This window comes from Anomaloglossus baeobatrachus, chromosome 6 (genome assembly GCF_048569485.1).
Source record: "Anomaloglossus baeobatrachus isolate aAnoBae1 chromosome 6, aAnoBae1.hap1, whole genome shotgun sequence".
NCBI lineage: Eukaryota > Metazoa > Chordata > Amphibia > Anura > Aromobatidae > Anomaloglossus > Anomaloglossus baeobatrachus.
In genome coordinates this window covers 94,297,655-94,311,589 of record NC_134358.1, presented here as the reverse complement: position 1 = coordinate 94,311,589, position 13,935 = coordinate 94,297,655, and the positions used below count along the sequence as shown (strand labels likewise).

Sequence of the window (13,935 nt, the reverse complement as noted above, 5' to 3'; positions counted from 1 at the left end):
AATAAATTAGTGTTAATTAGGTTCTTCTAAAGGGTGCTTTACGTGCTGCAACATCTCTAACGATATATCGTCTGGGTCCGGTCGTTAGTGACGCACATCCGGCGGCATTAGCGACCATCGCAGCGTGTGACACCAAGGAGCGACGATCAACAAGCGCAAAAACGTGAAAAATCGTTGCTCGCTGACATGTCGCTCCTTTTCCAAATATCGTTGCTGCTGCAGGTATGATGTTGTTCGTCGTTCCTACGGCAGCACACATCGCTATGTGTGACACCTCGGGAACGACGAACATCTCCTTACCTGCGTCCACCGGCAACGAGGAAGGAAGGAGGTGGGCGGCATGTTACAGCCACTCATCTCCACCCCTCCTCTGCTATTGGATGGCTGCCGTGTGATGTCGCTGTGACGCCGAACAAACGTCCCCCTTAGACAGGAGGCGGATCACCAGCCGGAGCGACGTCGCAGGGAAGGTAAGTCTGTGTGATGGGTGTTAGCGATGTTGTGGTCCACGGGCAGCGATTTGCCCGTGATGCACAACCGATGGGGGTGGGTATGCTCGTTAGCGATATCAGTACCGATATCGCAGCGTGTAAAGTACCCTTTAGTATTTCAAAATTATTTGTAGCATTCACAAATCTGGATTTCTTTTGGACCGAGCTGTGATCTTCTCAGTGATGCCACATAAGAAATAGGTTGCAAATGTATTTACCTTTTTGCAAACAAAATCTCCCGGTAAGTAGACAATGGATTTCAGTTTTAACAGCATGTCCTGAATCATCTGGTTATCGCAGCCCTAAAATGAAAAGAAAATACATTTCAAGCCATATTTTATAACCACTTTGTATTTCTGGGGTGTCCTGCTTCATTTTCTATTTCTGAGGTTTTCAATTGTAAAACAAATGTGATAGTAAAAAGCAAGTAAACTGTTGCACAGTAAAATTGATTTAGCTCAGCCTTATAGTAATTGTGTCATCTATTTCAATGGGCAAAATTGCAAAGTGATTGTAAGAAAAGCAACTTTGCAATTCACCTCAGAGATGGCCAGTTTGGTAGGCAACAAGCGCACGCTTACAAGCTCTTTGTTATACAGCTTGCAAGCGCTGCTCTCGAGCTGACCAAAACACTGTGCTTCTCCCATGCTGCAGATACAAAATTGCAGTGTTTGGGCAGGTAACTCAGACATGTCACCGTGAGGAACTGTCTATCTGCAGGAGTTAAGCAGACCCCAGGCATGCAGGAGTTGGGAGGAAGAGAAGTAGTGCGCTTTTGAAGATTGAACATGAGAAAGCCATTTTGAAGGGATTATCCAGGGAATTAAAAAAATATCCTAACAGTAGGAAATGTGAAAAAAATGAAAAAAACAACACTCACCTGTTAAAGGGGTTAGCAAAAGTAGTAAAGTATGATTGCTGAGTGTTCAACCAATGGGAGTTCTCAAGGGTCTCTTTTTTCCATGTGAATGGACAAAGAGTCTGAATGGCTGATTTTTCATGGGAGTAGTGATCAAACATATTGCATACAATTGCACCCCAGAAGTAAATAGAACAATGGTCATATACAGTAGTGTGAAAAATGTTTCAGATCAACAATCAAATTTAATATTAGACAAAGATAACACAAGTAAACACAAAAGTAGTTTATAAATGAAAGTCTTTATTATTAAGGGAAAAAGAAATCTAAACCTACAGAGCCCTGTGTGAAAAAGTGATTGTCACCTAAAACTAATAACTGTTTGGGTCACCCTTAGCAGCAACAACTGCAATCAAGCGTTTACAATAACTGGCAATGAGTCTCTTATAAAGCTCTTGAGGCATTTTGGCCCAATCATTTTTGCAGAATTGTTGTAATTCAGCCACATTGGAAGGTTTCCGAGCATGAACTACCTTTTTAATGTCATACCACAGCATCTCAATCAGATTAAGGTCAGGACTTTGACTAGGCCACTCCAAAGTCTTCATTTTGTTTTTCTTAAGCCATTCAGAGGTGGACTTGCTGGTGTGTTTTGGATCATTGTCTTGCTGCATAACCCAAGTGTGCTTCAGCTTGAGGTCATGAACAGATGGCAGGACATTCTCCTTCAGCATTTTTTCATAGACAGCAGAATTCATGGTTCCATTTACCACAGCAAGTCTTCTAGATTCTGAAGCAGCAAAACAGCCCCAGACCATTACACTACCACCACCATATTTTACTGTTGGTATGATGATCCTTTTCTGAAATGCTGTGTTACTTCTACACCAGATGTAATGGGACATACACCTTCCAAAAAGTTAAACTTTTGTCTTGTCAGTCCACAAAGTATTCTCCCAAATGTCTTAGGGATCATCAAGATGTTTTCTGGCAAAATTGAGACAAGCCTCTATGTTCTGTTTGCTAAGCAGTGGGTTTTCATCTTGTAACTATACCATGCAGGTCATTTTTTCCCAGTCTCTTTTTTTTATGGTGAGTAATGAACACTGACCTTAACTAAGGCAAGTGATGCCTGCAGTTCTTTGAATGTTGTTTATGACCTCTTTGATAAGTCGTTGTTGGGCTCTTGGGGTGACATTGGTCAGCCGGACACTCCTGTGATGGGTTACCACTATTCTATATTTTTGCCATTTGTGGATAATGGCTCTTATTGTGGTTCACTGGAGTCAAAAAGCTTTAGAAATGTTTTTATTCATTTTTCCAGACTGTTTGATCTAAATTACTTTGTTTCTCATTTGTTCCTGAATTTCTTTCGATCATGGCATAATGTCTAGCATTTAGGATCCTTTGTCGGGCAGGTCCTATTTAAGTTATTTCTTAATTGAGAACAGGCATGGCAGTAATCAGGCCTGGGTGTGGCTAGGGAAATTGAACTCTGCTTCACAAAAATGTGATAAACCATAGTTAATTTATGTTTTAAGGGGGGTGGGGGAATAACTTTTTTCACACAGGGCCCTGTTGGTTTGGATTTCTTTTTCTCTTAATAATAAAGACCTTCATTTATAAACTACATTTTGTGTTTACTTGTGTTATCTTTGGCTAATATTTACATTTGTTTGGTGATCTGAAACATTTAAGTGTGACAAACATACAAAAGAATAAGAAATCAGGAAGGGGCAAACACTTTTTCACACTACTGTATGCGCACTGCTGCTTTATTCACATGGGGATTAGAACTATGGTTCTTGGACTTGGTGGGGATTCCAGCAGTCGATATTTGTAGGAAAAACCCTTTAAATATTCCACTTCTCCAGCACTGAGACTCCAATGGCTACTGCTTGTCTATGTTTTCTTATCCATGTCACTGCTGCAGCCAATCACTGGCCTGAGTGGTCTTGTGCCGAGCATGAAAAATTCCCTAATGAGGGCTGTGATGTGCTGCAGGGGTACATGTATGGCACCAGATTGCTGCAATAAGGACCATCTGGAGTCAAAGAACTGGTGCAAGAGCAGAAAAGGATTACACCAGAATTTAGGGGGATTACACCAATGCATAGGATGATTACACCAGAATTTAGGGGGATTACACCAGTGCATAGAAGGATTACACCAGAATTTAGGGGCATTACCCCACTGCATAGGAGGATTACACCAGAATTTAGGGGGATTACACAAGTGCATAGGAGGATTACACCAGAATTTAGGGGGATTACACCAGTACATAGGATTACACCAGAATTTAGGGGGATTACACCAGTGCATAGGTGGATTACACCAGAATTTCGGGGGAATACACCACTGCCTAGGAGGATTACACTAGAATTTAGGGGGAGTACACCACTGCCTAGGAGGATTATACCAGAATTTAGGTGGGTTACACCACTGCCTAGGAGGATTACAACCGAATTTAGGAGGATCCAAGCCCACTTACTTTGAATAATTCCACATTGCTGACAATGGCTAAATTCACATCCATTGCTATAGCCAACTGCATTTTTGTTGGCATTTGCTCAAGGAGCTCAGATTCATCTGTAAAAATAGAAATAAATATAGTCAAATACAATAATGAATAGTCGGTAAGGTTCAGGGCATTTGGACTCATCAACCCGTTGCCTGTGCAACTACCAAACTCACAAAGGCTGCCTTTGTTTTCATTATATATAGTCCTCAGAATGGGAAAGAGATGGCCGGGTATCACATATTGTATGGCTGAATATAAATTTCCATCCAAAATCAAACATATATGCCACAGAGATGACATTTATTGAAATTTTCGAAAAAATTAATATGCATCCCCTAAATTTCTAATTGCAGGGGGTCTGGCAGCTGAGACCCACAAAAACAAGAGCCTTAAGTCACCTGTGTAAATGGCCACCAGATAGAGCATGGAAAAGCAATATGCCTGTGCTCAATTTTTACAGGGACTCGATTCCTAGGTCTACCAGTCTTTGGACTCATCAGAAACTAATCTATCCTGTGTATGATTGATAAGTTGGATATTGGAAAAACTTTTTCTATTTGTTCACACTGAGTTTTTGGAGTGGATGCTGCTCCAAAATCCACGTGAAAAAAACCTCGAAATACTGTTTGAGTCCACGTGCACACATTGAGAATCTTTGAAACATTTTTTTTTTCTGTTTATCAAAATATAATTGGTGGTTTAAAATTGTTATCAATGAATTTAAAAATGTATTAGGAAATAATTATCTGGAGAGGCCCCAAGATTTCGACTGCTTAGGGGCCTCCACAAGGTTTAATCTGGAACCGATGTTTGGTTCATTTTTTAGTTTTGCATCTGCCTTGAAAATCTTTAGTTAATCCAGCCTATCCTTGTGAATTGACACAAGTGGAAGACTATGAGTTATCTGCAGAATAAACCTCCAAGTAGAATAATAGATATTGTTCTTCTAAATGTAGTAAGAAGTAATCCCATACCCAACATTCCTTGTGAATCCCATGTATACTCGTACCAGGACCGCACACGGTTCTGAACTTGTCTGGGGATTTTATTTGTGTTCATATATGAAACCGTTTTGTCCACACAGGCGCGGTAATAGCTTTGTCCGGCTGTTGCGGCTCCAATCACATCACGCATCTATAAAACATTTATGGTTAACTTTTTGACTAGACATTTTCTTTAATACGGAACGATAGAAACCTGGATTATGAATATTTTTCATTTACCATACATTTAATGTATATGATTGCACTTCATAAAAAAAAATATTTAGCGTAGTAGAATCTTGGGAAGTTTTGCTCTTCTACAAGTTAGACAACATATGACTAGTTGATCAATTTTATCAGGTTTCACAACAGAAGCTAATATCTGTGGTAGAAGAAGAGTAAAATCAGGGACAAAAAGAAAGATTGATATCCGCTCACCTGTAGCCAAAGGAGGGCTCACCGTATCCAGGACTCGTGCAAGGGAAAGGGTATACTGGCAACCCAGATTGTAGACAGAGGGTAATCCAGCAACAAAGTCCAAGGGATATTAAAATCCAAACATTTTATTAAATCAAATTAAAATCCATATAAAAAAAGGTCCAAACAGGGTATAAACAACTGTCAGAGAGGATGCATTTCAAACCCAATGGCTCTTAGTCAGTCTGACTGACTAAGAGCCATTGGGTTCGAAATGCATCCTCTCTGACAGTTGTTTATACCCTGTTTGGACCTTTTTTTATATGGATTTTAATTTGATTTAATACAATTTTTGGATTTTAATATCCCTTGGACTTTGTTGCTGGATTACCCTCTGTCTAGAAGAAGAGTAAAGTATGCTCAAAAACAAAATATTAACCAGACGTTTGGGAGACTGGAAATGGTAGAAATTTCAATTTTTGTATTTGTGAACCTCAATTCAAAATCTCCAACAAGGACCCAAACTATCATTGTCTTTAATAGTATCTGTCTTCTTAGAGGAGCTAATGAGATCTTTTAAGTTTCCTTAGTGTTTTGAGGAATGGACCCAACTGCAACCATTGTACCCATTATAGTAATGCTCCAGGAGACTGAAAACAACAACACTAAGGAGTAGGGAGTACCAAAAGATCATTGGATTTTATCCAGGATAGTAGCATGGTCCACTAAGAAAATGCAAATGGGGGCAAGTAAGAGGTGTTTTTATTCTCTAGGAATGATAAAACATAGAAAAACATGAAATCCAGGTGTCCTTGGGAAATTCTAAGTGAGTTGATACACAGGGCACTTCTGGGGTGGGGCACAAGTAGGGTCCAAAACCACGTCAAATAGATATAGAAACTTGGCCCACAAGATCAATATGAATAGTGGATTTTATTGTTAAGAACTTGTAGACACAGTACAAATACAGACATTTCGGTCAAAAGACCTTCATCAGTGTGCATGCAGAGGGTCAACTCAGAAAGTATAGTGGCATGGAGAGCGGCGTAGCTGGGCATGATCTTGAGGGCAAAGTTTCGACATCTACTTGAGAAATTCTAGACGGGGAATTAGTTTCCGTGTTGAAAACCAGTACGCAATTGACAAATGAATTGGTGCACCAGGAACGCTGATAAGCATAAGTGATGTGCAACCTAAGCAGATTGTGCAGACTACATCTATATCTTCTCATCTCTCCAAGAATCATGGCTCCCAAGAAGGGATTTCCCTATGACAAATACTGTCAAACTGAGTCAGTCGATGATATGAGCATTTTCTCAGGTTGGGTTCTAATGGTTTTAAAATGAACTGCAATCATATTACATGGCAGGAAAGCTGAAGTGATTGACATATAGATTTGTATAAGATTCAGTATAACCTGTAATTTACATAATCTCACCTTAGGAGTCCAGTGAGAGGTTCTACTCACATACATCCAGGAAAGGCAGTCATCCACTGATTAGGACCACCCACTGGACTATTAAGCCTAGAATCCACAGGCATTATTATCAATAAATTATTTTTATTACACAAAGTTATATAATAAAATCTAGTTAGCTTATCCTGCTCTCTCACATGGCTTGGTAGACTATACTATACAGCATTTTAATGGCAGACAGAGTCTTTTAAATCAACATGGCTTTCTAGGAGTGTGTATGCACAAACCAGTATGTAATGAAAAATAAGGAAGGTAAATGAGTCTCGTGCATAAATTTCATTAAATGTGATAAAAGCAGTTTATTCACTCGGGTGCACTCTCTTTCTTGTCTTCTTTATTATATATGATGCCAGCCGAGTTGATTGGTCATCGTTTTGGCAGGATATTGAAATGAAACAATCCATCATTTCGCGTTTTTGTTTTAATCTGAATCTGAAGTTTAGCAATAAATGCATTGTACCGGTGCACAGCTCAATCTTCAGGTGTTTGGTAAAATGGATATCTCATATTGATTTATTTAAATGGAAACTCTAGGGCCTTCATACATCCAGCTACTCTAACAAACCGGCAAAGGCTTATTTGTTTTCTTTTCCCAAATAAAACTATATCTCTTAGGATGGACATGAGTAATCATTTCATCATATCGTCATAGTGAAGAAATAACTATTGACAGGATTTTAGGAAGTCATAAAGCTATTTCAAAGGGAACCTGTAATGTCAATGCTATTAATTTGCAAATATGGGGTTAATCTGCAGGTTATTAGTGCACTAAAGCTTCCCAGCTGCTGCCCTCAAATCCCGACTGCCAGGAGGAAATTAACTTTATTACTCCCGGCAGCCTCTGGCTTTCAGTCATAGGGGCAGTGTGGTTTCAGTCACTGCTCAGTAGATAGTGAGCTGCAGCTGTAGGCCAGCTCTGTACTGATTCAATGCTGAGCCAGCTGTCCTTCAGTGCGGGGGCACGGTTACAGATGCCGGTGACTGAAACTTCTCCGCTGTCAAAAATTAGTTTTCTAATGTCAACTGCTTTTTGACATTCTGAAGACTTTTTGAAGTGTTTTGGAAGAGTTTTCTTCCTAAAGTGTTTTTTACAGTCTTTTGATTGGATAGTGCCTAGTTTGATGCAGATTCCATCAGGAGTAACTTCAAAGAAGTCACTTGGACCTTTTGTTTCACTGGAAATTTTTCAAAACATTAAAAGAAACCTGTCACCAGTTTTTCAGCATATAAGCGGTGGCCACCACCAGTGAGCTCTTATATACATCATTCTAACATGCTGTATAAAAGAGCCTAGGCCACTGTGTAAAACATAAAAAATACTTTATAATACTCACTTAACGGTCGCGCTGCGAAGGAATCTAGTCAGATGGGCGTCCCCGTTGTCCGGTGCCAGCGCTGCCTTTTTCGTCCATCTTTGTCGTTCTTCTGCAGCCGCGGTGCATGACGCGTCTATGTCACCCACACTCGCTGGAATTGAGGTCCTGCACAGGCGCACTTTGATCTGCCCTGAGCAGGGCAGATCAAAGCATTGTAGTGTGCCTGCACAGGACCAGCGAGTGTGTATGACGTAGGATGCGTCATGTACACAGGTTTCAGAAGGAGGACGAAGATGGCCAAAAGAGGAGGCACCGGCACCGGAGAACAGAGACACCCATCTGACTAGAATCCACTACAGCGCTACCGTTAGGTGAGTATTATAAAGTGATTTTTACGTTCTACACAGTGGCCTGGGCTCTTATATACAGAATGTTAGAATGCTGTATATACCGTAAGAGCCCACTGGTGGTGGCCGCAGCTTATACGCCGAAAAACTGGTGACAGGTTCCCTTTAAATGGGAAAAAATGCTTCAAACACTGAACATTTCAACAGCAAAGTAGTTTTACAATAAAAATTTATAAAAGTCTCTGAAGCACTTTTGTGCATTTTTTGGTGCTTTTTTGAGAAGCTGTGTGCCCATAGCCTGTCTCCATAGGAAAGGGACCTTCTTACAAAAACATAAAAAAAATCAACTGACAACTCTAAGATTCTTAAAATATGTTAAATCCCAAGTATGTCCTCAAGAAACAATACCATGTTCTAGATAATTTACTTAAAGGGGTATTCCCATTTTCAAGATCTTATCCCAATATGTAGTAGGTGCAATAATAATATTAGCAAATACATCCAATTAGAAATGTAGTATAGTTCTCCTCATAAGCTGTCGCTTACCTCGTGCAGGGCATTGCAGTAGCTTAGGTATCCATAGTTTCGACCACTCATATAGTGACAGCTAATTAGTTGTTGCAGGTCGTAACTATGCTGCAATGCCCAACTCATGAGGTAGGAAACATAGTTAATCAGGAGAACTATACTACAGTTCTAATTGAAGGTATTTGCTAATATTATGATTATTACACCTACTATATATTGAGATAGGATCTTGGAGATGGGAATACCCTTAAATCTTCTAGTCTAAGGGGTACTTTGCATGCTGCAACATCGCAGGCCGATGCTGCGATGCCGAGCGCGATAGTACCCGCCCCCGTCGCAGCAGCGATTTCCTTGTGATAGCTGCCGTAGCGAACATTATCGCTACGGCAGCTTCACATGGACTCACCTGTCCTGCGACCGTCGCTCTGGCCGGCGACCCGCCTCCTTGTTAAGGGGGTGGGTCGTGCGGCGTCATAGCGACGTCACACGCCAGGTGGCCAATCGGAGCGGAGGGGCGGAGATGAGTGGGATGTAAACATCCCGCCCATCTCCTTCCTTCCGCATATCCTACGGAAGCCGCACTGACGCCGGTAGGAGATGTTCCTGGCTCCTGCGGCTTCACACACAGTGATGTGTGCTGCCGCAGGAGCGAGGAACAACATCGGACTGTCGCGTCAGCATAATCATGAATTACGCCGACGCTGCACTGATGATACGATTACGACGCTTTTGCGCTCGTTAATCGTATCATCTAGGCTTTACACACTACGATGTCGCATGCGATGCCGGAAGTGCGTCATTTTCAATTTGACCCCACCGACATCGCACCTGCGATGTCGTAGTGTGCAAAGCCCGCCTAAGGCTCCTTTCACATTGCGTTTTCCCTACGTCCACAGGTCCCGTCGGAGGATCTGTCCGAGCCGCCCCTCCCCCACTCTGCCAAGCATGTTCCGGACGCATGCGCCCGGCAGGGCCATTCACTGCTATGGAGCGCACTGCGTTAGCGTGTGCTCTGTTTTGTGCCATTTTGTGCACATATACGTTTCTGCAGACGGACACCCAAATGTAGGTGGTCTACGTTCGGGTGTCCGTCTGCAGAAACGTATATGTGAACAAAATGGCACAAAACAGAGCACACGCTAACGCAGTGCGCTCCATAGCAGTGAATGGCCCTGCCGGGCGCATGCGTCCGGAACACGCTTGGCAGAGTGGGGTAGGGGCGGTTCGGACGGATGCTCCGACGGGACCTGTGAGCGGAAGGTAAAACGCAATGTGAAAGGGGCTTAATAAATAATTTTCACGTGTTTTCTTGGTTGGAAATCCTGCCATGATGTCTTGAGGTTTCTTGCGGAGAGGGTTGGGCAATACTACTTCAAGCTAATTATTTTGTTTGCATTGATTCATTTTCAATAAAACATAATATTCTGTACTGATATTTTGACTATGAAGCAAATATTCTATTATTTTTTTTACCTGTCCAATCAAACTTGAAAAGACGAAGACCCCAGAAAAATAATTGAGCAGCTGAAAAATTATTTCAAATAATGTTTGAGGTTCGGCAAGGCCACCAATTGTGATCAAAGTCCGTACTGCAAAGTAGTAACATCTCAGATACCTGTGGATAAATATGACAAGAGCTAATATTCTTAGGTGGTCTTCTGAAGAAAAAAATGGCAAGAGTAAAATCATTATAGACAATTATAGCCTTTTTGAAATATCATTCATAAACCTTACAACATTAGAGTAAACAGGTGAAAATAAAATATTACACGTTATTATCAAACATTTTACAGTGTAGTCAATTAAGCAATACAAGTATACAACACAGTAGTATATATATATATAACATAGTAATATAGTATAGTATAGTATATAACATGTAGTTTTTTTTTGTATTCAGTACAAATGGGGTGTGGCCCTCCCTCTTGGTGAGCTGGACATTTCATTCTGTGAATCCCCCTGACTGTGTGTGTCCTGTTGGGACCCGGTCGCTCTCAGCCCTTAGCCACATTGAGGCCTATTTTAGACCCATGGTAAGGTTTTAATATTAGAGAGTGTAGGTACTATCCCAACTGGGTACACCTTGGCGTTGGTGGGATAGCTTTATGCTTTTTTTGATCAAAAACAGTGTTTACTAAGTACCCTATGTTTATATGCACTATGCTTTTATTTAGTTACAGCAGGGTATGTTTTCACAATTTTTCCCTTGGTTTCTCTTTGTCTAATGGCCAGTGTGAACATGGTCTCACAAGCTCCATGTATACCATCTCATACTCCGGCTCACTTTTTTGTTTTTAATTAGAGTAAACAGGTGAAAATAAAATATTACACGTTATTATCAAACATTTTACAGTGTAGTCAATTAAGCAATACAAGTATACAACACATGGGCTACTTTGTACACCTGAAGTTCTATCAAAATCCAGTACATTGTTAGTCTTAGGTACTGTAAGGAGCTGGCCACGAAATAATAACTTTGAGATGTTTTCCAGCATGGAGTGCTGGTCTTGCCGATCTTGTGGTGTTTGTGTAGCGCCACTGAGCCACTCAGGGCACTACTAGGAACTGCATCCTCACCAGGATGCAGGGCCTACCCCCTGGGACCTTGAACACCAGTGCCAGCAACACCCACACACACCAAAATCCCAGTTTCCACTCCACTCCAGGGGTAATTGGCTAGTCGGGCACAAGGGGATGGCCACCTAGAGGGCTGAGCCAGACCAGAGGTACTAGAAAGTCTGGTGGGAGGGGACAGCAGTCAGTGCAGAGAAGTAGTAGAGAGGAGAGGTGCCTGAGAGCTGGGTCGTGTAACGGTGACCCGGGGGCACGGGAGAGTGGTCACCAGGGCAGGTACACCCGAGTACCGCTGGGACCAGAGCACCGACGGGGCACAGTGCCCTAGGTCAGATGTCAGTTTCATATTGTCTGGCAAATACCTGCACAGTGAGGGGACCTTCACAGACCTCACTGACCCACAGATCCGGGAGCACCAGCAGTAAAGCAAGGATCAGGTTTCGGGACACAGACCAGCCCTACAGGGTCCACACTGCCCGCCGTACGGACAAGGAGACTGCCACAAAAAGGGACAGTCGGGCCCCAAACTGCTCCACGCTATGGGGCCAAACCACACTGAGGCTGACGGGGACAGAGCAACCGAGCCATCAAATGGCACTGGAACTACAGGGACCTGAACCAGCCATCCGAGGGTCAAGAGTGAGTAGAGACTGTTAATTACAATCCACGGTGTGGCCTCCCTTATTTCTCCATCATACATCTCCTGGGCTGAGCTCTACCTACGGAGGGCCTACCACCACAGCTGCCATTACCACCAGCCCTAGAGATAATCAATTCAGCAATGGCGGTTTCACCATCTTAACGGCAAGTGGCACCACACCAATGACTTTAATCTCCCCTGTAAATATTCCCCATTAAAATGCACCCAGGGCACGGGACCGGGCAACGGCCACCAAAGTGACATTCCCCAGTGATACACCACCCGGGACCGAGTACCCCATTCCCTGGGCGACACATTTGATTAGAGATTTGCTTGCTCTTAGTCTAAGAAGTTCCCTTTAACAGAGTGTTATTCCCAGCTTGTCTCCTTGGACTCTAATGTAATCAGGCCTACAGTAGGATTCATTGTTCTTCATCTCATGGGGGGTTGTGCATCTTTGTTCACGTCTTCAGGGGGCTTCCTACTACTCAGATTTTCAGAGTGGGTTTCTGGAACTTTGATATTTTGAGCTTGATGTAGAAAATGTCTAAGGGGGTGGGTGTGATGAGTACTCCTTGCCCATTCAGGGGGCTTTTCACAGAAGTACAACAATACACTCATTTTGTTAGAGAAGAGCTGGTACTTTGATGTGGAGGAGACAGGATCTACTGTTGCAGCCAGGTCCTGGTGCCCATGAATGGACTATAGAGTTTGGAGCTAGATACACGCTCTATGGTCATGATATCCATTGTCTGGAAGAGCATAAGTACTATTGTTGACGGCTGGAACTGGATACACGCACTGCGGTGGTGATATCTATCATCTAGAGGAGCATGAGGACTATTGTTGCCGGCTGGAGCTGGATACATGCACTACAGTGATGATATCCATCATCTAGAGGATCATAAGGACTATTGTTTCTGGCTGGAACTGGATACACTCACTATGGTGGTGATATCCGCCATCTAGAGGAGTAGAAGGACAATTTTTGCCAGCTGGAACTGGATACATGCTCTACGGTGGTGATATCTGTCATCTAGAAGAGCATAAGGACTATTGTTGCCAACTGGAACAAGATACATGCGCTACGGTGGTGATTTCCATCATCTAGAGGAGCATAAGGACTATTGTTGCTGGCTAGAGCTGGATACACGTGCTATGGCTCCTGAAGGATCCATTAGCTCACTACTGATGATCCAATCTGTCCCTTAGCTATCATATTTCATCTATAGTACCTGTCACTTTGCATTTGCACTTCAGTGGGTATCTAGAAGAGGAGCAATTTTTCAAGAAGAAGAACGTAGGAAGAATTAATACTTGGGTATCCAACTGGAAAGTGTATTTGACGCGCCCACGGGGACGGGGGTTACTCGTCGCCAAACCGCGGTGCTTCTCTTGGGATCCCGCGATGGCCTCAAGCAGTTACGTAACCCCAGGTGTCAATAAAATGGCTGGGGATGGGGATGATGGGGGTAGTTGTTTGTGACGCCACCTGTGGTGTGCGGCCAATATGTGCCACCACTGCGGAACTTTTCTGCTGGGGCAGATGACTACGCAGCTCATATGGTTCAGCTCTCCACAGGCAGAGCTGTGCCCCCAGGAGGATGGTGTTGGTAGTAGTCTCTCAGATGCCGATAGCGCTGGGGGTGCGATGGTGTGGGCGCCGGCAAAAATGAGTCGACACAAGTGGTGCAATTCAAGGTCTCTTTACTCACTGCTCAAATGTGCAGCTGTGGAAATTGCCGATCCTCGCTGTGATGAGCTCCAGTTGATCCCGGATAC

General features: G+C 42.8%; 1 protein-coding gene across 1 annotated transcript in view; it reads right to left on the bottom strand.

Annotated features, from left to right (window-relative positions):
• The window catches only part of CNGB3 (cyclic nucleotide gated channel subunit beta 3), a 262,617-nt gene that overhangs the window by 67,966 nt on the left and 180,716 nt on the right, over window positions 1–13,935 (bottom strand). The window contains exons 10-13 of the mRNA XM_075316272.1: window positions 10,413–10,554; window positions 4,846–5,005; window positions 3,842–3,939; window positions 710–793 (exon numbers count right to left, since the gene is read on the bottom strand). Coding sequence (XP_075172387.1) covers window positions 710–793; window positions 3,842–3,939; window positions 4,846–5,005; window positions 10,413–10,554 — 484 coding nt within the window. The remainder of the gene's footprint in view (window positions 1–709; window positions 794–3,841; window positions 3,940–4,845; window positions 5,006–10,412; window positions 10,555–13,935) is intronic.